Consider the following 27,349-nt stretch of genomic DNA (forward strand, 5'->3'; position numbering starts at 1 on the left):
ACAGAGTTCCAGAAACAGACACACATGCACATGAAACCAGCATCTGATAAATACGGTGCTCCAACCTGCGGAGTGGCAGGCATCTCTGACTGCTATTTTACCTGAAACAAGAATACAAGAATAAACTCCAGAATGGAATAAAGTAAGTAAAAACAGACTAAGATGCAGAAAAGGAGCATCTTGAGAAACACTTCTTAACATAGGCATATAAGAATAAAGATTCAAAAGGGGAAAAACTGAAGGAAAAAATTGGTTGGTATTCTCATACACAAATAGCCCTTAAAGGGGGAAAAAAAAAAAAAATCACACTATCCCACTAGAAAGCTGGGCGAAGAAGATGAACAAATACCTCATAAAATACAAAGAAACAAGAAGTGCAAAAAAATTCTCTACCTCAATGCTGAGAAAATGTAGAGGAAGAACAGTCTTTTCAACTGATGGAACAAAGGATGACACCAGGGGCTGGGAGTGCAGCCCAGCACCACCTGCATGAGGCCCTTGGGTACCACCCCCAGCACCCACACACAAAGAAAGGAAAGGAAAGGGAGCCCACAGTGGCAATGGCGCATGCCTGTAATTCCAGTGGCTCAGGAGTCTGAGGCAGGAGGATTTTGAGTTCAAAGCCAGCTTCATCAACGTAGCGAGGGGCTAAGCAACTCAGAGAGACCCTGTCTCTAAATAAAACACAAAATAGGGCTGGAGATGTTCCCCTGAGTTCTATCCCAGGTATCCGCCCCAACACACACAAAAAAGGAAACTGAGGGGACGGGTAAAGAAAAGACCAATCCAGACCAGACCACTGTGTATCAACACAAGGAAAAGGTGGACCCCTCCCCACACCATCCTCAGGAACTGACTCAAAAGGAACCAAAGAACACAGGAGAACATCTTCACGTCCTAGGTTTAGGCAGTAGTTTTTTAGATATGTCACCAAAAATACAAGTGATAAATGGGCAAAGGTGCTGGGTGTGGTAATGTACATACGCCCGTAATGCCATGACCCTGAGGTTGATGCAATAGGATCCCAGGTTTAAGGCCAACCTGGGCAACTTAGTGAGATCCCATCTTAGAATTTAAAAAATAAATATAGAAAGGGTTCAGTGGTAAAGAGTCCCTGAGTTCAATTCCTGGTAACATAAAAATTAAAGAGTAAAAGGCAAGAGAGCTGGATAGAAATTTCTCCAAAAAAGATATCCAGTGGCCAATAAGCTCAACATCATTAATCATTACAGAAATGCAGATTAAAATCACAATGAGATGCCACTGCATGCTCACCAGGATGGCTATGATAAAAGAGACAGATGTTAACAACAGCAACTGTGTGGGAGAGAGCGTGAAGAAAGTGGGTACTCACGCACTGCAGGTGGGAATGTGCAACCATGCAGCCTCAACACAGCGCTACCATAGGGTCTCACAATTCCACTCCTAGGTAAATACTCGAGAAATTAAAAAAGGCATGTTTGCACTTCAGTTTGTGTTTAAAAAAAAGCAAACATTCACAATCTTTATTTATAAGTCAAAAAATGCAAACCAGTCAAACACTCATCAACTAATGAAGGGAAAGATAAATTGTGGTATAACCAAAGTGGAATATTATTCAATCATAAAAAGCAAATACTGACAAGTGCTACAACATAAATTTTTAAAACAGTATTTTCATGGAAAGAAGTCATGAAAGACCATTTGTTGTATAATTCCATTTCTATTAAATAATAGGGGTAGAAAGTAGGTTTGTAGTTGGCTAGAGCTGGGGTTCAGGAGAAACCGAGAGTGATTTTGAGTAGTGTAGGGGTCCATTCTGGGGTGATGAAAATTGCTATACAAGTAACTGTGGGGATGAATACACAATGCCATTTGAGCAGCTTAAAAGCTGTATGATACATAAACTACATCTCAACAAAGTGTAAAAAGTTCTATCTTACTAGTTATCAATAAGTGAAATAAAATTATGAGCTATCTTCCACATCAGTATGGCCAACATTAAAAAAAAAAAAAAATCAGTGGAGTAATTAATGAGGGTACAGAGAAACAGGTAATCTCAAGTACTGGTGAAACTTGCAACTTAGTATGCCTTTGGAAAAGAATGTATTGCAAGGAAAAATGTGCACTTATTTTGATCCAGTAGTTCTACTTCTTGTAATAGATGATTAGGGAAGTAATTAGATAAGGGTGTGCTAAAATGTCCATGCAAAAATGAGGATACTGATAAACTGAAAAAATCAAATGCCTGTCAAATTAAATAGATTTATAATGAGGCTCAATAATGAAATAATATGGCAGAACTCAAATAACCCCAGTTTTATAAAGTCATGTGGGTGGGAGAATGGCTAAATTCCTGGCAGATCAAAAAAGAAAAGGGCGGGGGGGGGTGGAGGTAACACAAAACATCTGTTTTGTTTTGGTTTTGGAGGTACTGAGAATTGAATTCAGGGCCCATTGATGCTATGTAAGTGCTCTACCACTGAGCTACATTCCCAGGCCTCCTTTCCATTTTTATTCTAAGGGGTTTTACTACGCTGCCAAGGCTGGCCTCACACATAATTGTGATGATCCTGCCTTAGTCTCTCAGCAGCTGGGACTACAGGTATGTGCTACCACACCCAGCAAAACAACCATTATTTAAGGCAACAAATAATAACAGTATTATTTTTATGCTTTAACAAAAAGTTATTAATTATATTTTAAGTAATTAAAGTATATTAAGCAAAAAAGGTTATAGAACAGTACTCTGAAGTTTTTCCTTACTGACTTTATTTGAACCTGTTCTTAGAAAAACCTCAGTAAAACTATGTGCTGGTTACATTATAGAGGGGGGGTCTTTCACAGTTTACTTTTTAATAATTCTGCAATGTGTGAGTGTTTTACAAGCATCTATTTTTATAACCCAAAAGCATTCCACTTTGTGGGGAAATGAAAAGAACCAGTAGAAAAGTATGAAAAATACAAAAAATGAAACTGTACAGGTACTAGAAGATAATTAAGATGAATATTCTGTAATGTAAAGATAGTAAAGGTCTTAGTCATGAACTACAAAGTATTGAAAATGCAAAGTACTACTGGCTCTCAGTCATCACCCATAAAATTTTTTTTTTGGGGGCGGGGTGTGGGGGTGCTAGAGTTGTACCTCCCAAAGGGAGGGGGTTCACTCAGGACTAGTCCCAGAGCCCCCATGCTCAACATCTCTGCTCCCCTCCTCAACAAGGGGCTGACTACTTTGCCAAAGTGTTCTTGGCAAATCTAATAGGATAGGAACTAAGTGACTTAAATAAGAAATGACCACATCTCTAAACACAGCACTTGAATTCTTACTAGTTATATAAAAAAATGCAAATCAAAGTAAGATGACATCATATTCTCCTACCAAGAACAAGGTGAGAGCCCCCAGTTTTGGGAGAATGGTGTGATGCTAGAGACCTGATACATGGTTCTTATTGGAAGGCTATATAATAGCATCTATCCAAATAAACAAGCATTTCGTGCATGAGAATCGGTTCATGTCAAACTCAAACGCAGGAGGAGGTCAGTATGGTTGGGGAGTTAAACTAGCTAAACATTCTGAGCCACTGAAGATCAGCTTGTGAACAAAAGTTCACCAACCCACAAGCTTCAGGGTACAGCCCACTCACCTACCCTGGTTTTCTTCACTCAACTTAGCCACAAGCTCTTTGCCTGGGTCAGTGACTCTGTAACTCACCAGTCACATCCCATCCACCAGACTACTTTTAAGGGCAAACTCTCACTTGCCCTTGCATTCCTTAATTTTTAGATTTCAACATGCATTTTTACAAGGATCATTAGTGGTACATAACTTTGTGTAACTGGTCCCAACTGTTTTTCTCATATACTTTGCATTCTATCCTAAGGACAGAGGGATGTGCACCAAAAATGTGCATAATAAAGTTTATTCTGGCATTCCTCACAAATAAGTTATTTTCTAATAAGTGCCCGAGTATACATTATAATGTCTTCAAAGGACCCTGTGTTCCAAACAGTGTGAAGAGAGACCAAGAAAGAACAAGGAGAAATGCATTACCACCTTTCAGAGCAACCCTCAAGACCCAGGCAGTCCCCACCTCCACATCCCTAAAACTCAGGCAATCTAGTCCCATGGGGATAAAGAGCCAATCGGTGGGTCTCAACAGGCATCGGTCATTCCCCTAATGATCAGTTTGAGGATTATCAATTTACTAAAAACCTGTAAAGAAAAAGTCTTTAGGAATAATGACAAAAATAACTTTTTGATTTCTTGACCTATTACTCATTGGGCCAATTGTTTACTGGTGACTTAAACCTTAGAGCCAATTCAGATGATTGTAGGAAAGGTAAGAGGAAGTTAGGGTGACTGGCTTTAAGAGGACCAACACGTCTCAGAACACTTCAGACACTGAGGCACTGTGTAGGCACCATGGCTGGCTATGACTGTCCTCATCCCGCATCATCACACTTATCGTCTACTAAGTCCTAAAGGTCACTAATTTCTCAGAAATGCCTGGTAAACACCTCTTCTGCTTGCTGTTAACAGGCAGGCAGACACTGTGGTGCTAGTTCTGAGTAAGTACACAGCACATCTCCTTTAGTCTTCAGGAAACTTTTGACCTGGTCTCTACTTTCCATGAAGTGAAAGAGCTATGTATCTGTGGGCACAGTTTATGCTTCCAACGAGGAGGTTTTGTTGAGGAAAAGGCTATCCTACCCAGACTCTGGACTCTACAGTCATTCCTAGTATTACAGTGAGAGGGCCCTCAAGGGTAACAAAATCTGTTGATGTTCAAAACCCTTAGAAAAAAATGGACTGTCTGCTTATAGCCTAGGCACAGCCTCCCGAATTCTTTAAATCATCTCTAAATTACTTTAATACCCAATACAAGGAAAGTGCCACATAAATAGTTCTTATACCACATTGTTTAGAGAATAACATATGTTACACTTAGAAACTAATTTCCATCTGCGGTTGATTGAATCCACAGATGCAGAACCTACAGATACAGAGGGTCAACTGTTGTTACAAAACAGAATGTTCCTGATATCACAGAATTGGCTAATTTTCCCCAATTTATAGTTTCCTGTTATGTGGCACAAGTCACATATTATATTTTGTACTTTGACTATGTTTCCCAGCTGATATTTTTTGCCAGAACAAATGGGGATATCTAAACAGAATAAAGGATTTATACTAAGCTACTGTTAAGAATTTTAGACCAAAAGTTATTCTTTGAAGGTCCTGCATACAGATTTTCTCAGCAATCTTCAGGATACAGTGGAGCCAGTATGATGGAAGAAATGGATATAAATTCTTTAAAATACACAAACACTTAAATTAGTAACAATTATGGACAAAGGCTCACATTCAAACATTTACCCATATTCTCTAATTTTATCAATGAGACATAGTCACAATCTCAGTGTGGCTTTACACAGAGCTGTTGTCACAGTAAGGTGGCTACACAACCATTGGCCGATCACCCCTGGGAGAACTCTGCAAGCACCCTCCCTAGTGGACAAAGTCAAACGCTAGACAAGCAGCAGTCTTCAGATCTTCACGTAGGACGTTAAAAGCACTTGTGTGTAACAATGGTGAACTTCAGCATCTGGGGAGGAAATCCAAACCATGGGATGAGCCCACTGAAAACAAGGACAAAGAGAACCCTGGCCTTCATGCAGTTTCATCCTGATCCCCCAATCATCAGAAGCTAGATCCAAGGGAAAGGCAATGATGAGAACATGAGGAACAGAGCTGGCAGTGGGGATAATGAAGGCTTTGAAGTATTAAGGTTAAGGAGGACAGCAAGACCAACAAAGCAAGCCCACTCTATAGGGCACAGGAAGGCACTTGGCCACCAGCATTTCACAGGCAGTGGCATGATCTTTACTCTACATCAGAATCACCAGAGGGGCTAGTTTAAAGTGCAGATTTCAGCGTAAGAGGAAAAGGACTGTAAGACCACCTACTTGTGAATTATCTAAATTACACTGGAGGGAATTAGGAGCCATAAACTGGGAAACTGAATAAGAAAAAACCTGAAGTTTCACAAAGAGTGGTCACAAAAATGGAGAGCTTCACAACTTTCTTTCTGAAAGCTTCTGAATCAGGAGGACAAGGTGAGGCCCAGGAACCACATATCACTGACACACAAAATGGAAGATACAGGGATGTGTGAACAGCCTGAGCAAGGCCAGTTGCCTATGACTTGACACTCGAATGCTGCCAATGTCACTGCCCCAGCCAGGTTATTCCAGCAGGACAGAAAAGACAACTCTACAACCTTCCGCACTGCATGAACAGTCTACCATCAGACACACTTCCCTTCTGTTTAGACATCAATCAGCAGCTGCCAGAGGCCTGGCCTAAAACCTCCATGTCAATATTCTGACACACAATCAAAACAAATTACAACACCACTCTTATCATTTTGAGAATTTTTTAAAATTTGAATTCAGCAGCACTGAGCAATGTCCCCAGTTCTTTTTTGTTTTTGTTTTTTAGATATGGACAGACCTTCATTTTATTCACTTATTTATATGTGATGCTGAGAATCAAACTCAGTGTCTCCTACATGCTAGGCAAGCACTCTACCAGTGAGCCACAATCCCAGCCCCCCAGCCCTTTTTAAAAAAATCTTTTTTAAATTTTGAAGCAGGGTCTGAAGTTGCTAAGGCTGGCCCCCAAACTTGTAATCCTCCTGTCTCAGCCTCCTGAGCTGCTGGGATCACAGGTGTGTGTCACTGCAGTTTATAAACAACACACCTGATGAATCTCCCCATAATGTAGTTTACATTTTTCTTTAAAATAAAGTCCACACAGGAACTCCATATCAGAAATAACTTTGGGAAACCATATGGGGAAACCTGGAGACGAGGCCCCTCTGGTCATAAAATGTTCCTGGTCAAAGGTGGAGTCCCACTTCCAAACAGCGCTCTGTGGAAGTGGCAGAAAGCTCAAGCTGAAGCTTAGACAGGACAATGTCATCAAGAATCAGGTGGCACCTCTTCCAAAAGCACTGCTCTTAAATGGCCTGCTCATCCCTGCCTGCCTGTGAGGCTTCAGTTCCCAGCACGCACATCCTGCTCACAGATGGGCCCAGCACACCTCATACCCAACCTAAAAGGGAGACTCAGCCTCTCTCCCACAAAGCCTGCTCCTCTTCGTCTGTCAATAAATTTTAATTTCTAAATCCTTACATCCACAGACTGTCCTAATAAACTGCAAATATATATGTTTAATAATTATGTCACCCTTATTAATTCAACTTATGAACAAGTAAAACAATACATTCTGCACATCACTAAATCAAAGAATTAACTAAGTCTAACACGGACTTCAGAGATGTGCATCTCTGCAGAGAAATGTACAAAAAAGGGTGCACCTAATTATGAAATAGTATATAGAGATTTTTTAACCTCTAAATCTATATAAAATAAGAGATTTCAAATAAAATGGTCAAAGATAAGAGCCACAATGAGATACGTCTGAAAATTTAATTTTTCATTTTCTTTTTTTTTTCCTTTTGGGTACTTGGGATTGAACCCAGGGGCACTTAACCACTAAGCCACATCCCCAGCCCATTTTTTATTTTGAGACAGTCTTGCTAAGTTCCTTAGGGCCCTGCTAAGTTGCTGAGGCTGGCTTTGTACTCCCGATCCTCCTGCCTCAGCCTCCCAAGTCGATGTGCCACTTTGGCTATGCATGGCTTCTGAAGCATGACTTTCCTTTCCTTTTGAGAAAGTCCTCAAGAACGATGCTACTTCCAAGAGAGGCACTCACCCTTTCAGCACTCCTGGCAAAACAGCCTACAGTAAGGGAGGCTGGGACTGTCAGCAGTGGCCACAGCGGTGGTTGGTCCCCAGGTCTCCATAAGTGTAGATCACATCTCTCAGTGGAAGACCATACTTCCCCACAGACTAACCTGCACTCTCTAATGATGTCATCTGCCCTCAACTTACCAGTCTCTCAGCAGCCACCATTTTCTCCAGTCTAGAGGTCTTCTCTCCCCCTATTATCCCCTTTGCTGGTTCTTCCTTCTTGTTGTCCCTAGCCAGGCTGTCTAGCGTTCTCTCTGGGCCATGTTATTCACCCCACAGTTGTGAATGCGTTGTGTGCTGTTGACTCCCAAATGGCCAATGTCTGCCCTACTCGTATTCCTACCTGTTTTCATCCCCTCTTGGGAATCCACAAGTATCTCCAAAGGCACTAATCCGGAGTGCAGTCACTCAAGCCCTTCCCTCGGTCCTCTCCACCAGGTCTCCCACTTACTCCACACAGCTACCCAAAGGGAAAACCTCAGCTAGTCTCCTATCTCCATTGCATTCAACCACATTTAGACCACTAGCTCCTCCAGCCTCCAGCAGTGCACTCCATCCTCAATCCTCTCCAGCTGGCAATCAGAAGACTGAACGATGCTAAGACCACAGATCATTTCCCTGCAAGTAGAGGGGCCCTCCTTCTATCCAAGGCCCCCCTAACTGGCTCCTATTTGGTCCTCAGCTTCACATACCTGTTCTCCCTTCCCCAAGTGTCATCTTTCCAATGCACTGGACTCCTGTCAGTTCCTACAGAAGACAATGCCCTCTTGGTTCACTGGGGTCTCTGTAACATCTTCAAATGTCCCTTTTTCAGTGCAGCCTTCTCTGAGGGCTCCATGTTAGGTGGTTCCTGTGTCAATTTCAATAACTGCATGCTATGCAGACCTTGGTGCCGTTTTCTACTTATTTCCTGTCACCAATATAGTCCCAAGTTCATGAGAGAGGAGCCCACCCTGCAACACTCATCCCTGTATCTGAACGCTACACCAGTACTTGGGCACACAGAAGGACCCCCCACACACACACACAAAATGGGACAAATTAAAAGAACAATTACATCCCTTCCCTTTCTTAACACCACTCAGCAAAGTTGTAATCCTATAGAAACCCAGAGGCAAGAAAAGCAAGAACTCCTTAGTTTGGTACCAAATCTAGTCGAATTTCAAAGGTTACTTCCCAAAACATGAAAAGAAGTACAAGAAGGTTCAAGACTTATTTTCCTTTTTCTCACTGAACAGACCTAGTTTTTCTGTAACCACTTTTCCTCATCATGCAAAAACCTGTGGATTTCAGGAGGCCAGATATAATGGAGAAAGTTCAAGAAGATCATACAACACAATGGAGGAACTACAAACAAGCCAGATAAGCACAGGTGAGGGACGCATTCTCTGGGGACCCAGGGCTTCTGAAGCATGACATCCAGGAACCAGGGCTTAAGCATGACATAGGGATTTAATTAAAAAGAGCTTTACAGACAGGAAGTTATATGGTCTCAAACAAACCAAACTCCCTCAGAGGCTCAACATCCTCATCTGTAAAATGGGGCCTCTAATGATGCCTCTCACAAGGTCACTGCAGAAATGAAGTAAATCAAAGGGCATGAACACATGTAGAAAGATGCCAGGCAAACAATGTGTATTCATGACCTCCTTGCCAGCCACACTTCCAGCAGGGAGGCCACACTGGGATCATGCTGCCTCCCAGACATGCTGGAGCTCAGCCCACCCTGGGGCCTCCAAAATAAAGGGTCCAGACTAACAGCAGAAGCAGTCACTCAAGTTTGCCCTTTGAAGGCACCCTGCTGTGGATCTCTCCCCTTAAGTCCACATGGACTTTTGTGGGAAAGTGACCCCCAAGCAAGCAGCACAATTCTCACGGACAAAAACACTTCCTCAGTTTACCATGATCCTGGAAAGCCGAAGAGAGAGAAAGTGGGGAGGGGAAAAAAGGGTAGGGGAGGGAAAAGGTTTGACTCCTGTCAGATTTCAAAAGACCGACAAAAGGATAAGACATTACTGTTAGGGCTTCCTCCAATCATTCTCCACAGTAGGGGCTCCAAATGGGGGGGAGTGGCTGTACCCCTATGGAACATATGTCAATATCTGGACACATTTCTGATTGCCACAAATGGAATAGGGAGAAAGGGCCATGAGTATCTCATGGGAAGTGTCCAGAGATGCTGTTAAACATCCCCTACAGCCCAAGAGGCCCTGTAGCAGAGAACTGAGAAGCCCCAGGGCAGAGAGGCCCTGTAGCCCGGGTGCAGGAAGGAGAGAAGCCTTTGTCCAGTAAACAGACACTGCCTTGATGAGCAGACCACAGCCAGCAGATTCAGTCGTACAAAGCAGTAGCCAAGGCTGACAAAGGGACCCAGGGTGGAGGGATTCTATTAGTCAGGTGTAGGTAAAGGAGAGAGGGTAAGGAAGTGGGGTCAGAGGTCAGATAGGAGAGTGTGTGTGTGTGTGTGTGTGTATGTTGCTTGAACCCCAGGACTAGCACATGCTAAGCAAGCACTCTACCAGTGAGCTACATCCCCAACCCCAAACACAATTTTACAGGAGAAAAGGGATGCTAGGCACAGTGGCACATGCCTGTAATACCATCTGCTCAGTAGGCTGAGGCAGGAAAATCAAAAGTTTGAGGCTGGGGCTAGGGATATAGCTTGGTTGGTAGAGTGTTTGCCTCGCAAGCACAAAGCCCTGGGTTCAAATCCCCAGCACCAAAAAAAAAAAAAAAAAAAAAGAAAAGAAAAGAAAAAGAAAAAAAGAAAGAAAGAAAAAAGTTTGAGGCCAGTCTGGGTAACTTAGGGAGAAGACCTTATCTCAAAATTAAAAATTAAAAGGGCTGAAGATATAGCTCAGTAGTAGAGTGTCCCTTGATCTGATCCCTAGTACTGGGGTAGGGGTGGGGCATTTTTAACATAATCCCCTGGCTTTCTTCTAAGGTGTCCCAAATTGCTAATGCAGGAATATGTGAGTGGCAAGCTTTGAAGATCTGACCACTGGCAACAGGCCCAGGAAAGAAGAGAGTTGTCTAGTCAGGCCTGAACAACCACCAACGCAGATCAGATGTTCAGCAGTTGGGGTACACAGTGAGGATGGACCAAGGCAGGCAGTGCTCCCTCCACAATCTGAATTAACAAAGATTTACTTTGTGGTACAAATATATTGAATAGTAGAGGGTTTGGGGAAAGTTCCTATTTATAGATAGAAACTCTTGGGGAGAATGAAGACATGAAATCATCAAGTCAGGCACAAGACCTGCCTCATCAATAAAACAAAGTCCTTGGAAGACAAATGTCATTTGTTTGACCGTAACAAATTGATGGACTTTTACTGACAGCTTCAAATCACTAACGAACAGCAAGCTAACAAAAAGCCAGTCTTGCTGATTCTGGTGATTCCAGAGAGAAAGGTAACATATGTCAAGTTTCATCATAAACAAAGGAAGTCTGGGAGCAGTGGCTATCCCTCCTGTTGCCAGCTCATCACAGACAATGTAAAGATCATTTAGAGAGTTACTTAATCATAAGAAATATGGGTTATCTTCGTATCACCCACTTGATACACTTTCAGTTATAGACTATCACTGTCAGAGCAATAAAATCCATATGCCAAAGCACCCACCAAGTCCCAAAGCACTGAGCGCCAAGGGCACCTTACCATATTTGGCACGTTGGTGACTGAAGTATTCTTGATGTCTGTAGGGAAGGTAGGCAAACTATTGACCATGCTCTGTTTGCTGGATAATTGGGGGTTCACTCCAGTGGCTCCCATTTGCTGCCCTCCAGCCTGACTGAAGGGTTGCCCAAATGGACTTGTGTTACCAGTCATTCCCATCTGAAACAAAAACAGGTAAGATCAGCTGTCACAATACGAACATTCATTAAAGGAAAGGCCTCAGAAAGGTTCACTTGATTCAATGATGGAAAAATTGTTTATTTCCAATGAAATTATAAACTAAAGGCTCATTATCAGAGCCCACAGTCAGGATTATGAACACAGCAAGTTGCTCAACAGCTAAAACTGCAGGGAGGGGTCTAATGAAGAAGCTTCAAACAGTTATGACCGATCCTAAACACCACCCCAGAAGAGGCAGGACTTTTCTCCCTCCTTCTCAGCCATACCCCTCCTTCCCAGATAAGGGTCCTTTTCCAGAGTTTCAGGGAGTTAGTTCAGATGTGAACTAAATTTTCATTAGTTCAAAATGCAAAGTAGAAGTACAGGTAATAAAATGATGTATCCTGGATTTGCCTTAAAATGATCCAGCAAGATAGCTGGTGGCAGCAAGAGGGGCATGTATGAATGGCTGGCGACTGCTAACTACATGAAGTAAGCAGGGGCTACATAGTCCCCTCTAACAGTACACATTCTAGAAATTTCTCCTAATGAACCTTTTTTAAAAAATTAAAGCAAACCAGGCATGGTGACACATACCTATAATCCTGCTACTTTGGAGGCTAAAGCAGGAGGATTGCAAGTTTGAGATCAGCCTACACAACTTGGAACATGCCTTGAAATTTTAAAAGGGTTAAGGGTCAAAAGATTTTCTTTTATGTCATTACCATGAGTTAAGAGGAGAATTCAAATGATACATTATATAAAATTATAGCCAATAAAATATTTCTAAACAAAAAAGGAGAGGCTGGGAGCCAGATATGGTGGTTCAACCCTGTAACCCATGTGACTTGGAAGGCTGAGGAAACAGGATCACAAGGAGGACAGCCTCAGCAACTTAATGAGACTCTGTCTCAAAAAAGGCGGAATGGCTGGGATATAGCTCAGTGGTAGAGCACTTGCCTAGTTTGCATGACCCCCTGGATTGCATTCCCAGTACTACAAAATAAGAAAGAAATAAGTGAAATAAAACTAAATATATGGCAGATTAGGCAAGAATGGGAAGGAGGAACTCTCAGCTGTGCCTCCAGGAGACCAACCCAGGCCAGTTTCCTAAGGTCACCTCAGCTCCAAGCCTCCTTAATATAGGAATCCCCAACACAATACCTTGATGCTTACTTGTCCCCCCTGGGGAGGAACAAAGACTAATCGTTAAGAAACTGGATGTCTGAGTTGCCTACCTTAGATTTCTCACAAGCTGTCCAACACTTGCTCTACATTTCTAGCATCCTGGCCTCTTTGATGTCTGGACAGGAAAGACCTCCAGGAGTGAGTTTCCGTCCAAGAACTCACTGCCAGCCAGCCTCACCTAGTAACTGCAGTCAATACATCCACTCTGGGTAATTTACATCCCTCTAGGAATTTCTATCTCCTCATTTGCAAGGTGAGCGTCTTGAACAAGACAGGTCACATGATTTCTTTCAGCTCTAAAAAGTCTAGGCTGCAAAACAATCAACGTGCAACACAACTAACTCCAAACGACCCTTTTCTGCTGAAATACCCACACAAACACACAGAATCAAAGTACTTTAACCAAAAACATCTTGCGCTATGCCTTCTTATATACAGGTGGCTTCCCTCCACACCAAGTCCTCAGAGTTGGCATTTCTCACCTTTCTGAAAATGAAATCCTTCTAGCTACCACTTTTGCCCTATGTGTTCTATGTGAGTAAACTGAAACACAAATCCTTCACCAGGCTCACAAATGAACTTCAACCTTCATCTCAGGAAGAGTTCATCAATGTGAGACTGTAGTGAGCAAATGTAAGAGTGTTTTAGAGTCTCAGCTAGGTTCCTTCAAGTGTTATGTGAAATAGACTGAAGCAGGAATGTGTAATTTCAGAAAGTACTGTGCTAAATTCTAGTTAAGTTCTTAAAGGCCCAGAATTTGAAACCATTAACAAACATTATACATTTAAAATTTCTAATTCCTCAATCTCTCTACTTTGGGCCACTTGTCAGAATATATGATCTCATTCCCTCTCTTCAACCTGTCCTTGTCAACAGCATTTACCAAGGGTCTGCTGTGAGCCAAGCCCAGGGCTGAGCACCAGTAGACAGCTTTCCTACTTACAATGGAGTGTGTCCCTTATACCACAAATCTGGCAAACAAGAAATCAATGTCATTTGGAAGTTTCTGATTAATTAGGATTTGACTAGCATTAAGCAACCACAGTAGACGGCAGGTAGTGTGTGGTGAAGGACCAGATAACTGTTCTACTCACATCAAATGCCCCTTCAGTGAAGAAAGGGAAACAAACATGAAAAGGACAACAAGCACCAAGAGAGCCTATGGTTCTCAGTTCACCTGATCTGTTTTATTTCCTATTATATTTTTTGTTTGTTTGTTTGTTTTCAGTACTGGGGACTGAACCCAAGCGCACACTACTAGTAAGCTACACTATGAGCCCTTTGAATTTTTTATTTTAATTTTGAGACAGGGTCTCCTAAAGTTGCAGCGGCCTTGAACTTGTAATCCTGCCTGTCTTCTGAGTAGATGGGGTTATAGGCATATGCCACCACACCCGGCATGTCTGACCTGTTTTAAAGACCCACTTCTAAAACTTTTTTTTTTTTTCCTGACAGCATTCCAATGATCATTTTGACAAGGTGAAAATGGGATGGGTGTAACTGGTCAGTGAGGTAATACTATCTGATCAGACTATGCGGTACTTGCTAAATAGTCAATTTCAAAGAGGAACCCTGTGTTTGGGAGCACTCTGATAAAGATTTCTTCCAGAAATTCCTCTGCATCTTTTCCCCTTGGACATCAGATAGAATGGAAACTGCTTCCACATGGTTAAACTTCTTAAAAGGTTAAGAGCCATGGCAAAGTCTAAGGTCTCATATGGCACGTTAGAAATGGCTACCTCACAGGGGTTCAACCTGAGCCATGACAAAAGCAAACAAATCCAGTGTCTGGCCCCATCCTTTCCTTGGCCAGTTCAGAGTTAGTTAACAACAAGGCCAAAGAGTCACTCCAACAAGGCCATAGTCCTCCAAAGGGTCACTGATCATCTTCAAGCAGTCTAGCCTTGACTCACCTCAAACTGTCTCTAGGGAGATGAAAAACTCAAGGGACACACTCCAGCCCTCAGCTGAAGTTTAAGGAATAAGCCATTTGCTTCTAGAAATTCTAAATTTCTAAATTACTATTCTGTATCTATTCTTCGTAAATCAAATTGAACATCTGTGGTCCCAAGCCTAGGCTAACACATGTGCACTTGGAGCACAAATGCTCAAAATGAAATAGTACAATCATAATGTCACTTTGATTAATTAAAAACCTTCATTTAATTTCCCCACAGTTACTTAATGATTATCTAGTGAATGTGGCTTTCTTTTCTACTGAAGTTCATCAGAATTTGTTGTAAGGCTCCTAGAGAACTTCCACAGTAATCTTTTCAGTAAAATTCAAAAAGCAGAACAGAATGGAAACAGGGAAAGCTCATGACTGTGAAAGGAACACATGAACAGGTCAACAATGATGGGAGTGCTAGCACCCTTCAACGGTCCATACATGTCAAGTGTTTCTACTCTGTCCTTCCAAACAGCCCTTCATGCGCATGTATTTAAGTTAAGTTCAATCTCAGAAAAATCCAACTGCATTAAGAACCTAAAAATACCTCTCCCATAATGGAATCTATTAAATAATGCCTTAAGCTCTACTAAATTTTCCAGTGAAAAAGCACTGTGATGAAGTGTATCAATCATTTGAACACCTGCTTGTCTCTTCACTGAAAGAATAAAAATATGTAAGCTGCAATTCCCATGCATAAGGAAAGAACACAATAGATAAGATGGGGGAAATATGAGTGCCAGACTAGAGTCTACCTACTCTAAGGATGGGATGGGGTGGGGGACTGTAGTGGCCTTAGCAAGACGAAGTTATGAGATCTGACAACCACAGCTCCTTAAAGCCCAAGAGCAAGGTCCGTTCTAGTCTTTCTTACAGATACAAGGGCACCTGAAGCAAACTGGCAGCGGCACCCATCCATCAGCAGCTCAGGTCCTAATCCGTGACATGTAGGCAGAGACAGTTACCAACATAGCAGAAGGAAGGGTGGACTATACTTTTCCTCCTCTGACAGACATGGTGAAGGCAGAGTACCACACAACTGCCATTATCTATCGTAATATTTACGATGACTCATTCTGAGTCTGTCTTGGGCACAAAACCAGGATAAAAAGTCCTGCCTTCCTTGAACATTCATCTCCTCTATAACCCAGCACATGGTGGGTGCTTAGTACTTGGGGAAGGAACCAAACAAATGAACACCCCAAGACATCACTGGCCTCAATAGCCATCAGGAACATGAGCCCTGTTATGTCAGCCCTGAGGAAGGAAATGGTCAAAGAACATCGGGCAAGTCACTGACCCCGGGCATGATGACACAGAGTCAAGCATGGTCCGGAGCACACTGGGAAAGCAGTCTCCTTTCTAACCATCTTCTAAACTTTCACAGATCTGAGTTACTAAAATGAATTGAAAAACAGTTCACTTACCCATGTTGAAAAGTTGGGCAAAATAAGCAAATACCCTTGAAGTTCGTTTTACAGGATGACAGTTTTGTGTTTGATCGCAGCAAGACAGGAGAGCAGTCTGGCAGTCTAGGTCAACTGTGCCACACCTCCTGGGCCAGCAGAGCTTTGGCTTTAGTGCAAGGTTCCATCCATGCCCTAACCCAGAGCTTCTCACGTGGGATCCAAAATACTGATCCATCAGCCTCAGTGGTCACCTCTGGCTTCAAACAGCCTTCTCTGTTTACTTTAGTGTGGAGGGCAAATACAATTTCTACTTGTAATGATATGACAGCTATTAAAAAATATTAGTAAGAAAACAAGCTCTGCACCCCTGAAGAGCAGAAAGATCTTTCTGTCTCCACTGCACTAATCAGGGGAACATCCCTACTGCTCACAATTCCTGCCTAATTCATCAAATCAGTTCCAATCTATGAAGAAGGCAGTGAACATAAATCTGAGAACTACCTAGGGATTAAGGAAGACCAGCAGGCACTGAGAGTAGAAAAGATGAGACTGAAAGAGTGCAGGCAGATCACACGAGCTTCTCCCCAGAACAGACTTCTGCAGTGGTAGCAAGCCACAAAGAGGGATTTTCTTCACATGGGGTCACACTACAGCAGCCCAGGCCCTACTGAGAGGAAATAATGGGTAGGGATTGCTTGGGTAGTTGGTGGGGACATGAGAGAGAAGTTTGGTTAGTGACACCTCTGCAAAGTTTTGCATTATGCTCATTTTGGAGGGAAAAAGAGCATCATTTGATTTTCCCACAATGCTCAAGGAAGAGCAAGCCTGACCCTATCTCCACAACCCTGTGCCACTAATGGGAGACTTAGCACACAACCTCCTTCCCAGAGGCACTACCCATGCATGAAAACCACCTTGTCACACACCAATTCCTCCAGTTTCCATCTCCAGAAAACTGCCTGGAACATGCACTCACAGGAAAAGTCTGCCACAACTAAATGCCTGAAGGGATTCTGAGCCACCAGCAGGAACGGGGGGGGGGGGGGGGGGGGGGGGGGGGGGGGGGGGAGGGACGACACGGGACAGGTAGACCATGCTGCCATGCAGGACCTCGCTTGGACTCAGCAGGGCCATGGGAAACACATCCAGTGGCAATGCTGAGTTTGATGTGGTTTCAGTGAGACCACGAATCACACTGCTCTTTCAAAAGTTGACTACTTCAGTTTTCCTCACACCTTGAAAGACACTTAAAACCACACCACACTAGAGAATGCTCAGAGGAAATAGAGGTTTGTAGGTCAGAAAGCATACAGGAAAAAAATATATATATAAGCAATAAGGTTTGTGGGGACAACCAGTCAAGTCAGGATACTAGTTAAAACCTACCACTTTATAAATGAGGGAAGCATCATCCAGAAAGCTCAGACTATACTTATAGTATAGTCAAGAACTTGCCCAAAGCTCCACCTCTCCAGTATAGATACTGTACCCTGAACCATGAGGGTATCACCTTTCCACTGTGACCCTCCAAGCAGACTGGACTTGAATGAGTACCACTGGACAGAGACATGGACTCTGTCTACAAAGACCAAACCTACTGCCATGGGACAAAGTCAACGCAATGGCCACTTTGGGAAAAACAAAAATCAAAAAGTTCTATTGGAACACGTGATAGTATGATTTTATTCAGAGAGGTGGGACAACCTTGTGGTCAGGTATACGGACTTGACATAGTTACTTGATCTGAATGGTGGCTCTGCCACTTACTGTGTCACCTTTGGAAATTTATTTAAACCTCTCTATGCCTTGATCTTAACATTTGCAAAATGGAGATAACTGAACTTCTTTGGGCCGTGAGGATGACACAAACTCAATGTGAAGCTCCAAGAAGAGGAACTGACGTGCAGGAGTGCTATGGTGTCAGCTGCTTTAGCACCATGATTATTCTGAGGCTTTGGGAGGGGTCATTTCACACTATAGAGTTTCTAAGTACACCTCGGGTAATAAACAATATAAAGGGAGTTTAGTTTCCAGGATGATGTGAGGAGTGGGCGGCCAGGCCAGCCAGACTTGCTGCCTTTAATCATAACATGTGCTCACATCAACATCAAAAGCCCTGTGACAGCCCTGTGAGTTCACTCCTTGTAGAGATACTCAAGAGGCCACAATTTCCAAACTGTGGGGTGCATTACCAGCTTTTCCAGTCTTCATTCTCGCTTGTTTTCCAGCTTTATAAACAGTAATTTCAGAATAGTCACTTCAAACTAAGAATATACCATATGCAATATAATAAAAATACCCTGCTCTAACATCCCTGGGTTGAGATTTATACCAAAATGTGGACAAAATGAACAAGAACACTCTCATGAAAAAAGGAACTGATGTGCCTCCCCCTCCCAAGTGACCATGCCATCACAGCCACTCTTAGACATGGTTCAGCCTGACCTGAGAAGTTTGTCGAGCTGGGGTTTTCAACATCTTTCCCAACACACTGGAACATACTTAAAACTACAAATGTGTATGAGGTGTGTAAGAACAACACAATTCAATATATAAGAAGCAAGAGTTTGTAAACCCTTTGAGGGCCAAAGTATTCATTCCTTTTAATAACGTGAAGAACCAGAACTAACAGAGACTACAGCCAGATCATTTGTAAAGCCAAAAGCATTTTCTCTTGGCAACCTATCAGTGTTGGAAGAAAGCCAAGAAAAGCAGTTTTCATGGAAAGACACGGCTGTATTCAGTTGTCTGCTGTCACCCACTTGCTCCTGGAATCTGTCCAGCACCTCGACTTGGCAAATGGAGAGTAAAGGACAGAGGCCATCACTGATAATGCCACAGGTGGTATTAGCTGGCCAAAGTGCACCTGGTGCAGAACAGGGCAAGAGCACCTGGGCAGGCAAGCAGCCCACCTCCCACTTGACTCCATTCTTTTAGTTGCCACCTTGGAGAGCACTCAGCAAGCCACATCCCAGGTCTGAACACTTGTCTTGAACAGATAAATTCTAACTGAAAGGTAAGTAAGAAATATCTAGCAACTCTCGTCACGCTTCACTTGGATAACATGTCTTCTTTCAGGAAGCTGTGACCAAACTATGACTTAGAGAAGTGAATACTCAAGCCTAGAGTTCTAGAATCTTCTGGGAATGAAACTGGCACCCTAATATAGTTCAACAGGTCAGAGCCTTGGGAAATTCCAGTTCCCCAGGGTGCAGTGTGTATTAATTCACAAGCAAAAACATTCGCCCAGTCGAGGGTGGTAGAGACTATTTCTAAACATCTTCTAACCAGCCGTGTAGTGGGGATAAACCTCTTGTTCCTCTAAGCTTTAGTTTTTTTCATGTATAAAACAGATGAGTATTTAGATGATCACTAGGTAAATTTTAAAATTTCTTCTGATCCTAAATTTGGTTTCAATCTGTGCTTGATTCATGTGAGGTCCGGACTCCTGGGAGAAGAAGCTACTCATGGGGAGTAACAACTCGGGGTCCTGAGTCTGCCTAGCCCTGAAGGACCTCACCCCAGCATTACCCTCCAGGGGGCCCTTGGGGTGGCAAGCTTTCCAGAAAAGTGAGATCTCATGGGGCACTCCTTGCAGTCCACAGAGCACAGGGACCAGGCTTCCACAGCTCTGTGCCCTCTGCATCCACACCCTGAGTACTAAGAAAGCACAATCCAAGGCAAAATAAACCAAAGTAAGAGTGATCAGCCTTAGTAGATTGTTTTCCTTAATTCCTTCAAATCCTAATTTTTTAGATAGAAGAGCAGTTTCTTCAGGACTAAAAATTTCTTTCCAGCAAAGAACTGCTTGGACTGAGAACTCCTAGCCCATCCCAGTCCATCCCAGTATGGCCTGACCCACGGTGACAATGGAGAAGTACAGGCAAAAAGGGGATAAGACAAGCATGGTGATGAGCATGGTGGCACACATGCTGATAATCCCAGCTACTCAATAAACTGAGGCAGGAGGACTGCAAGTAAAAGCTAGCTTGGGCAACTAAGTGAGATCCTGTTTCAAAATAAACTAAAAGGGTTAGGGATGTAGCTCAGTGGTAGAATGCTTGCCTAGTATGCACAAAGTCTTGAGTTCAATACCCAACGCAAGAAATAAAGAAAAAGCGGAGAAGGGAGATGAACCTCTCCTCCCCCCCAAAAAATCAAAAAATCGTTTTATCTATAAATGGTTATTCTATAAAAATTAGTTTAATTAACACTGAAGCTTAACTATGGCACAATGAAGCAGAGATAAGGGCCTACCATAAGTTGATAGATGAACTAATAAGCATGCACCCCAAATCCTTGCAAAGAGCCCTCATGCCAAGTACAGAAGCCCATTCCTCCAGAAATCAATTCACTCACTGATGAAAATGACAGAAAAGACATAGAGAGGAGGCCACAAAGGAACAATGTATTTTGAATACAGGTAACGTAGAAACCTACAGCAAGGAGAAGTAAGACGGGGTAATCTGAAAAAAGACACAAGAGGAAAAGAACCAAAGGAAAAGGCAAGCTGACACCTCTGAGGACTGGGCACCCCCTCTCCAATGGGGCAGGAAACCAGAATGAGTTCTTGAAATAGGCTGTTAGCTTTACCATGGAAGCAAGGAAACAGTAAAAGGGGACAAGCCCTAGAACACAATGGTGGGAACATTGTCAATTCAGGTCCTGTGCCACCTCCTCCTGGAAAGCCTCCTGGCTGGAGTGGCAAGAGGAAGATGAGTGGATGAAGACAGCCCCAGAACGGTTGAGCGCCATAATCAGAAGGGTAAAGCACACACAAAGTAGTACTGTCATTTCAAAACATCTGTGGCTCAACTTCTTACAAAATACTGAGTTGTGAAAAGTCCTGTCAAAAATATAGCTGGGACAGGAAAATGTCTTAAATCAAGTCCTCCTGACGGGTGATGTTGATGAGGAGACTAAGGAAGCATGGAGCTTCCTCCTGGTTCACAAAGCATGAAGCTTCCACCTGGTTCACAAAGATATCACACTCAAGGCAAAAAAAGGAGGGACACAAAAGACATCCCATAACACAAGAAGGTACATGTACACGCACAGAGCAAAGAGGAAAGAACGTTAAAATGTTTATTAGTGATTACTTTTATACTTTTTATATCATTCAAGACATCTAACAAAACATTGTTTTAAGGAGAAAAAACTGTTTTTTAAAGTCATTCTCTACTCAAACATTTTTACTGCCCATGACAAATGACTGATCCAATGTTTAGCTGTAGGGCTGTATTTAAAGCATGAATTGAAGATATCATCAGCCACTAAAAACAAGTAGGTAGACCAAACTGATTGTGAATATTGAGAGATTAGACTGGGGTGGCAAATTAAATCAAATTCACCCTCACTGTAGATTGTCACACTTTGCTCTAATGTATTATACATGTGACCAGAAAAAAAGCCCAAATGAATGAGGCTCAGTCACTGCTACCAGACATCTACCACCAGTCTTTGCCGAGAAGGCTGGGAGGAAAGAAAAAAAAGCAAGCAGGAGGGGCTGGAGTTGTGGCTCAGTGGTAGAGCACTTGTACGGCATGTGTGAGGCACCAGGTTCAATCCTCAGCACCACATAAAAATAAATAAATAAAATAAAGGTATTGTGTCCATCTACAACTAAAATTTTTTAAATAAATAAAATAAATATGATTTTTAAAAAGTACACAGGACATTAGAGTTGTCTGTTGTTCTAACAGTGTTAAATTTGCCATCTCGGCAATAACACAGTTGGCTCCTGGTGCAACAGCGGTATAATCATCCCTACTATCTGGATTCTGATTCAAATTCAGGCAGCCAGAGATGCTGCTTCATCAGAATCTGATATTTGAGCTCCAGAGAGCAACAAGCAACAGACTGGATCAGGAATTTACCTGAGCATGTTCAGTTCCCAAATTCAGATTGCAAGGAGGTTATTATTGGAATTTATCTGTACAAGGAACAATCCCTCATGACAAGAAGGCCACTCAGCAGCTGTCACATGGCCCACATGCCCTGGGCTCCATGCTCTTTGAAAAAGATGTGGTGACAACACATATCAACCATGAAAGTGACATCTACCAGGCCTCTTCCAGGGGTCAGGTACTAGTAGTGGTGGAGGCAGACAATACAAAGAAGCCAAGTCCTCAACCTCTAAGGTAAGAGAGAGAAGCCACAAAGAAGTTACGTGGGCTGTCAACAGGTGGTGCCACAATGATTGCGAGGTGGATCTCAAAAGGGCTCAAGAGGTCACACTGGAGCAGGGCCTTGAAAGGAGGCTATAAACAACATAACACTCAGCTGCGGCTGCTCTGCATTGTTGGCAGGAATGAGAACGTGTTGAGACACTTAAGGAAGTGGTCTGGATATCCATTATTCTTGAAGTTTCAAAGTCTATCTCTACTCAAATAATTTAAATGTAAACAAAAACAGACTGGAAGGGGCCAGAGTGAGGAGATTATTAAGACTGGTAACTAGTCTTCAAAGGTAAGCACTGTCTAAGAAGAACATCACTCACACTGACAAAGAGGACAAAAGTTGCTTGGATTGCTCCAGTCAAATGCTAAGGACATGATCCAAGAGCCTGTACCCCTCCTGGCTGTTCCTTCCTTGGTTTACTTTGGCTCAGTGAAACCCTCAGGGCGGGGGCAGCACACCAAGGTGGAGCCATGCCCTGAAAACCCAGACAGCACAGCTACAATGTAGGTAGGCAGTGACTCCCATTTTATGAAGATCTGGGTTCTAGGGGAAAACACACTCTATAACCTCCCCATGGTCTGTTCTTATCTCTGTACTCCAAGCCTCATCTCCCTGTGCTGGATCAGGACACCTGTTCACAGCTGAGATTATATACCTGTTTTCACAGAAGACTGCTCTGACTTCCTGTTTCCAACTTCAATGGCACAGTATGTAGGAAAATGCCCTGACAAAACAAAAAGCACTGCAGGATCTTGGGGCAGCTTTAAGATACCTTTCCAGATGCAGAGCACAAGAAAGCTCTACTATCAGGTAGGACTGTGAGAGGAACTGCACCCAAACTGCAACAATGACCAAGTCAGTAATTCCAGACAATGTCTGAGGACCATGTCTCCCAGTGTTACCAATCTCTTACCCTGGTCTTGGAAGGATTTAAGATAGCCTATTCTCCAGTTCAATCTTCATTACTTGGCAAAAAAAAAAAAAAAAACACAAAATGAATAACAAGGCTCATTACTGAGCAAATAAAAAGTTTTCACCTGGTAATAACAAAGCAGTCACTCCAATCACATCACTTGAGACCATGTGCCACGTTCTCATCCTAAAACATGTAAGAGATTGCCATCCACTGATAAATACTTGTACTTCCTGACAAGAAAATGTCACCAGCATCCAATTCCTGGTTCTGATCAGGCACAAGTTAGAGGGTCTAGATGTTTATGTAAGGTTATTCAGGAATGGAGCTCACTCCTGCCCACAACCAAAAAGGAAACAATTTTTATACAGTCAGAACGCATACCATTATCAAGTAAATCAAAGACAACCAAAGATGCTTGGAGGAAGACCAATTTGTAAATATGCCTTTATTTTTAAAAGGATTAAGACAAAAATATGAGATTCATTCACATCGACTATTTGAACCACTAATAAAAGGTAAAATTTTCATTTCAGAATGTCATTATAGACTTTCAAAAGCATGAAGAAACAACAGAAGACCAATTTAAAAAAAAAAAAAAAAAAACCAGCTGGGTGAAGTGGCACACTCCTGTAATCACAGTGGTTTGGAAGACTGAGGCAGAAGGATCACAATTTCAAAGCCAGACTCAGCAAAAGTGAGGCGCTAAGCAACTCAGTGAGATCCTGTCTCTAAATAAAATACAAAAAAGGGCTGGGATGTGGCTCAGTGGTTGATTGCCCCTGAGTTCAACTCCAAGTTACCCCACACACACCAGGGGCTGCAGGTATAGCTCAGGGATAGAGCACTTGCCTAGCATGTGTGAGGCCCTGGGTTAGATCCCCAGCACCACAAAAGAAAAAAAGAATTAGAAAAAATATTTTTAAAAATTATGAAGAGACAAACCTCATATGAATTCCAAATAAAATACGTCAGCACTCTATCTCTAAAGTAGGTAAAACACACCCCTTCTCACCCTAAGTGTTTGCTGCACATGGTGACTCTCTTCCAAAGAGAGTATGGAAGAGGGAAAGAGTAAAACTGAAGTGGAAAAGCCCAAAACACAATCACAGCCAGGTGACCAAGGGCAACACCAACTGCAGCAACGATTCCTGCCAACAGTGTGCACCCCTGAAGTACGTGATGAAAACAGCACTTGACCTCTAGTCAGGTCAAGACCTAGAGAGAACATTCTCTACTCCCCCTGTTTATCTTGAGAAAAACATCAGGCAAATCCCAAAAGAGGGGCGTATTATGATATACCTGAGCAGTTCTCCTAAAAACAGTCAAGGTCATCAAAACACCAAGGAAAGACTAGGAAAATAGCACACTTGAGAAGGATCTTAAGGAAACATGCCGATTAGATGTAGTGTGCTATCCTGGAAGGACTCCTAAAACATGAGGACATGAGAGGAAAAATGAAGGAAATCCAATTAAAACATTCAGTTAATCATCATGCATCAATACTGGTCAATAAATACAACAGAACAATGTGAGATGTTAACAAGAAGCTGGGTAGGTGTGAGTTGAGGAGGAAATAGAGGACCTGCTGCACTTTCAATTTTTCTATAAGCCTAAAACGTTTATTTAAAGCCCACTTTAAAAAAAATGAAACAAATAATAACTATTAACAGGTATTAATTCAGACTAATGGAAATACAGGTGTTGGTTATTCTTTGTTCTTTTGTTTTGAAAATTTTTAAAAACTCAAAAAGTTGTAAATCAAACCTTTCTTTGCTATCATAATGGAAACAAAATATTTAAGAAGCAGGATCACTTCTTAGAACCACAAATAAATTATAATCGGGCTGGCCTCCTGCATGTAAGGCAAGCACATACTTTTGTAGCTAGGAGAGTCCACCTTCTCATGGGTCTGGCAAAGCCTGCTTGGTTGAATGAACACTTCAGCTGGAGAGAAATAACCCAACTGGACCAAGGGTAAAGTATGGTGGGTGGGGTGTGTTTCTACAAAGTGTAAGCAGTAAATACTTTCACACGACAAATAATCATCCCAGGAAATAATACTCATTCTCCCAGCTATTTGTTCCATTATCTGTGTACAAGGAAACCTGCTCCATACACAGAAAATAAGGGATCATACACTTCCTTGTTTTATTACAGATAAAATGATATAGAAAAAATACAGGATTTGGAGTCAGTCACAGGTAGATGTGAAGTAAAAGTCTGCTGCTTTCAAAAGTATAATTTGAATAATCTCCTGGGCAGTCAGAAAAGTGGCTCAGAAAACTTTATTCCTTGTGTAAAAGAGATCTGGTATCAACCTCACAGGAATATTAAATAAGAGATGATACAAAATGGCTTGCAAAGCACCCAGCACAGTGCCTGGTACAATGGGTGTGTCCTTTCCTGCTCTTCCTTTCACCATATTCAGGAAGAGTTAAATACAGTCATTACTATTCTTGTTCACAAGATCATGCTGAAAGTTTATGCCATCGGCGTGTGTGTGTGTGTGTGTGTGTGTGTGTGTGTGTGTGTTTTAATGCCAAAAATATTACATGGTAATTAACATAGAAACCCTTTAGTATTTTAACTTGATGACAGATGGACAGCAAATCAGTCTATAGTAAACAGAACTCTTTCCAAAATACAGCAAAGACATTTTTGAAAAGATGGTCCTTGAAGTTATGCTCTGGATCCATTTACATTAAGAATGGCCAACACCAGGCTAGGCATGCGGCTTAGGGTTTGAGTGCTTGCCTGCCATGTGCGAGGACCCAAGTTCTACCCCAGTACCACAGGGAAAAGAAAGAAACAAGAATGTTAAGTGCAGCACTGACCAGGTTTCTACACTTTCTAGAGCCTGTGAACCATTCAGCAGATAATAGATAACTTTTAAAGCATGAAGTAATCAATCTCCACAAGGGTCCTGTATATATCATAACATATGTTCACACCACCCAAACAACATCTCTCAATGATCCACAAATCACAGCCACAAAGCCATCACCACATAGAGCCTCTTCAAACTGTCCCCACAAGTGTGATGACTAAGGAGCTGTGGGCCCAACAGATTCCAGAGGAAGCAGAGTGCTGGAGACACAAAAGTCCTGATTAGCCATAGCTTCAAGGTCTTGCTGACCACCCCAGGTACTCAATTGAGAGTCCTTAAAAATCACATCTAAGGAGGACGACTTCTCACAAACTGCCCTAATGAAGTTTAAAAACAAACAGTCTTAAAAAGATCAAACTCATCTGTGAGAAATTAAGTGCCTTCTAGAACAAAATTCACCCTCTGACAGAAGACAAAGAGCCATATTCATCGTGTCATTCACAATGTCCACTGTAGTCAAAAAGTGATGGACATACAGAGGTAGGAAAATGTGACAAACACCCAGGAACTTTATATTTGAACCAACAAAAGACTGCAAACAAAACACAGAGATGTTGGAAAGAGCCTTCAAAAGGGTAGGAAGCCAGGCACAATGACACGCACGCACGTACAATCCAGTGACTCAGGAGGCTGAGGCAGAAATTCAAGGCCAGCCTCAGCAATGTAGCAATGGCTGGAAGTGTAGTAGCTTGGTGATGGAGTGCCCTTGGGTTTAGTCCTCAGTACCATGAAAGGAGGAAAGAAGGAAAGAAAGAAAAGGGGAAGAAACGGAGGAAGGGAGGAAGGCAGGCAGACAAAAGGGTGAAAACAAATACTATGTGAGCATTAAATCATAAGAAAGTAGGAGTAGCTATGTTAATATGAGAAAAAGCAGACTTTAAACAAAGAATATTAACAAAAACAAAGAGGAATCATGAAGGTTCAATTTATTAGGGAAATATAACAACCCAAAATATATACTCACCTTATAAAAGGGCTTCCCAATGCAAGAAACAAGACTTATACTGACTTACAGAAAAAAATGAACAAATCTACAACTAACACTGTATATTTTAACATTCCTCTCTCAGAACAGATTTTTTAAAAATGCAATAGGTATTTCAACATAGCTAACTTACTCAAATTGACATTAACAAAACACCACAGCCCACAACTGTAGGATACATAATCTTCACCAAGAAA

At 42.3% G+C, this 27,349-nt stretch overlaps 1 protein-coding gene across 4 annotated transcripts in view; it reads right to left on the minus strand.

The window, feature by feature from the left end:
* Positions 1 to 27,349, minus strand: part of CREBBP (CREB binding lysine acetyltransferase) — a 127,483-nt gene that overhangs the window by 61,021 nt on the left and 39,113 nt on the right. For all 4 annotated transcript variants that reach the window (XM_079121342.1, XM_079121344.1, XM_079121343.1 and 1 more), the window contains one exon: positions 11,463 to 11,639. In XM_079121342.1, the coding sequence (XP_078977468.1) occupies positions 11,463 to 11,639 (177 nt within the window). The remainder of the gene's footprint in view (positions 1 to 11,462; positions 11,640 to 27,349) is intronic.

Source organism: Sciurus vulgaris, assembly GCF_902686455.1.
Source record: "Sciurus vulgaris genome assembly, chromosome: 18".
Taxonomy (NCBI): domain Eukaryota; kingdom Metazoa; phylum Chordata; class Mammalia; order Rodentia; family Sciuridae; genus Sciurus; species Sciurus vulgaris.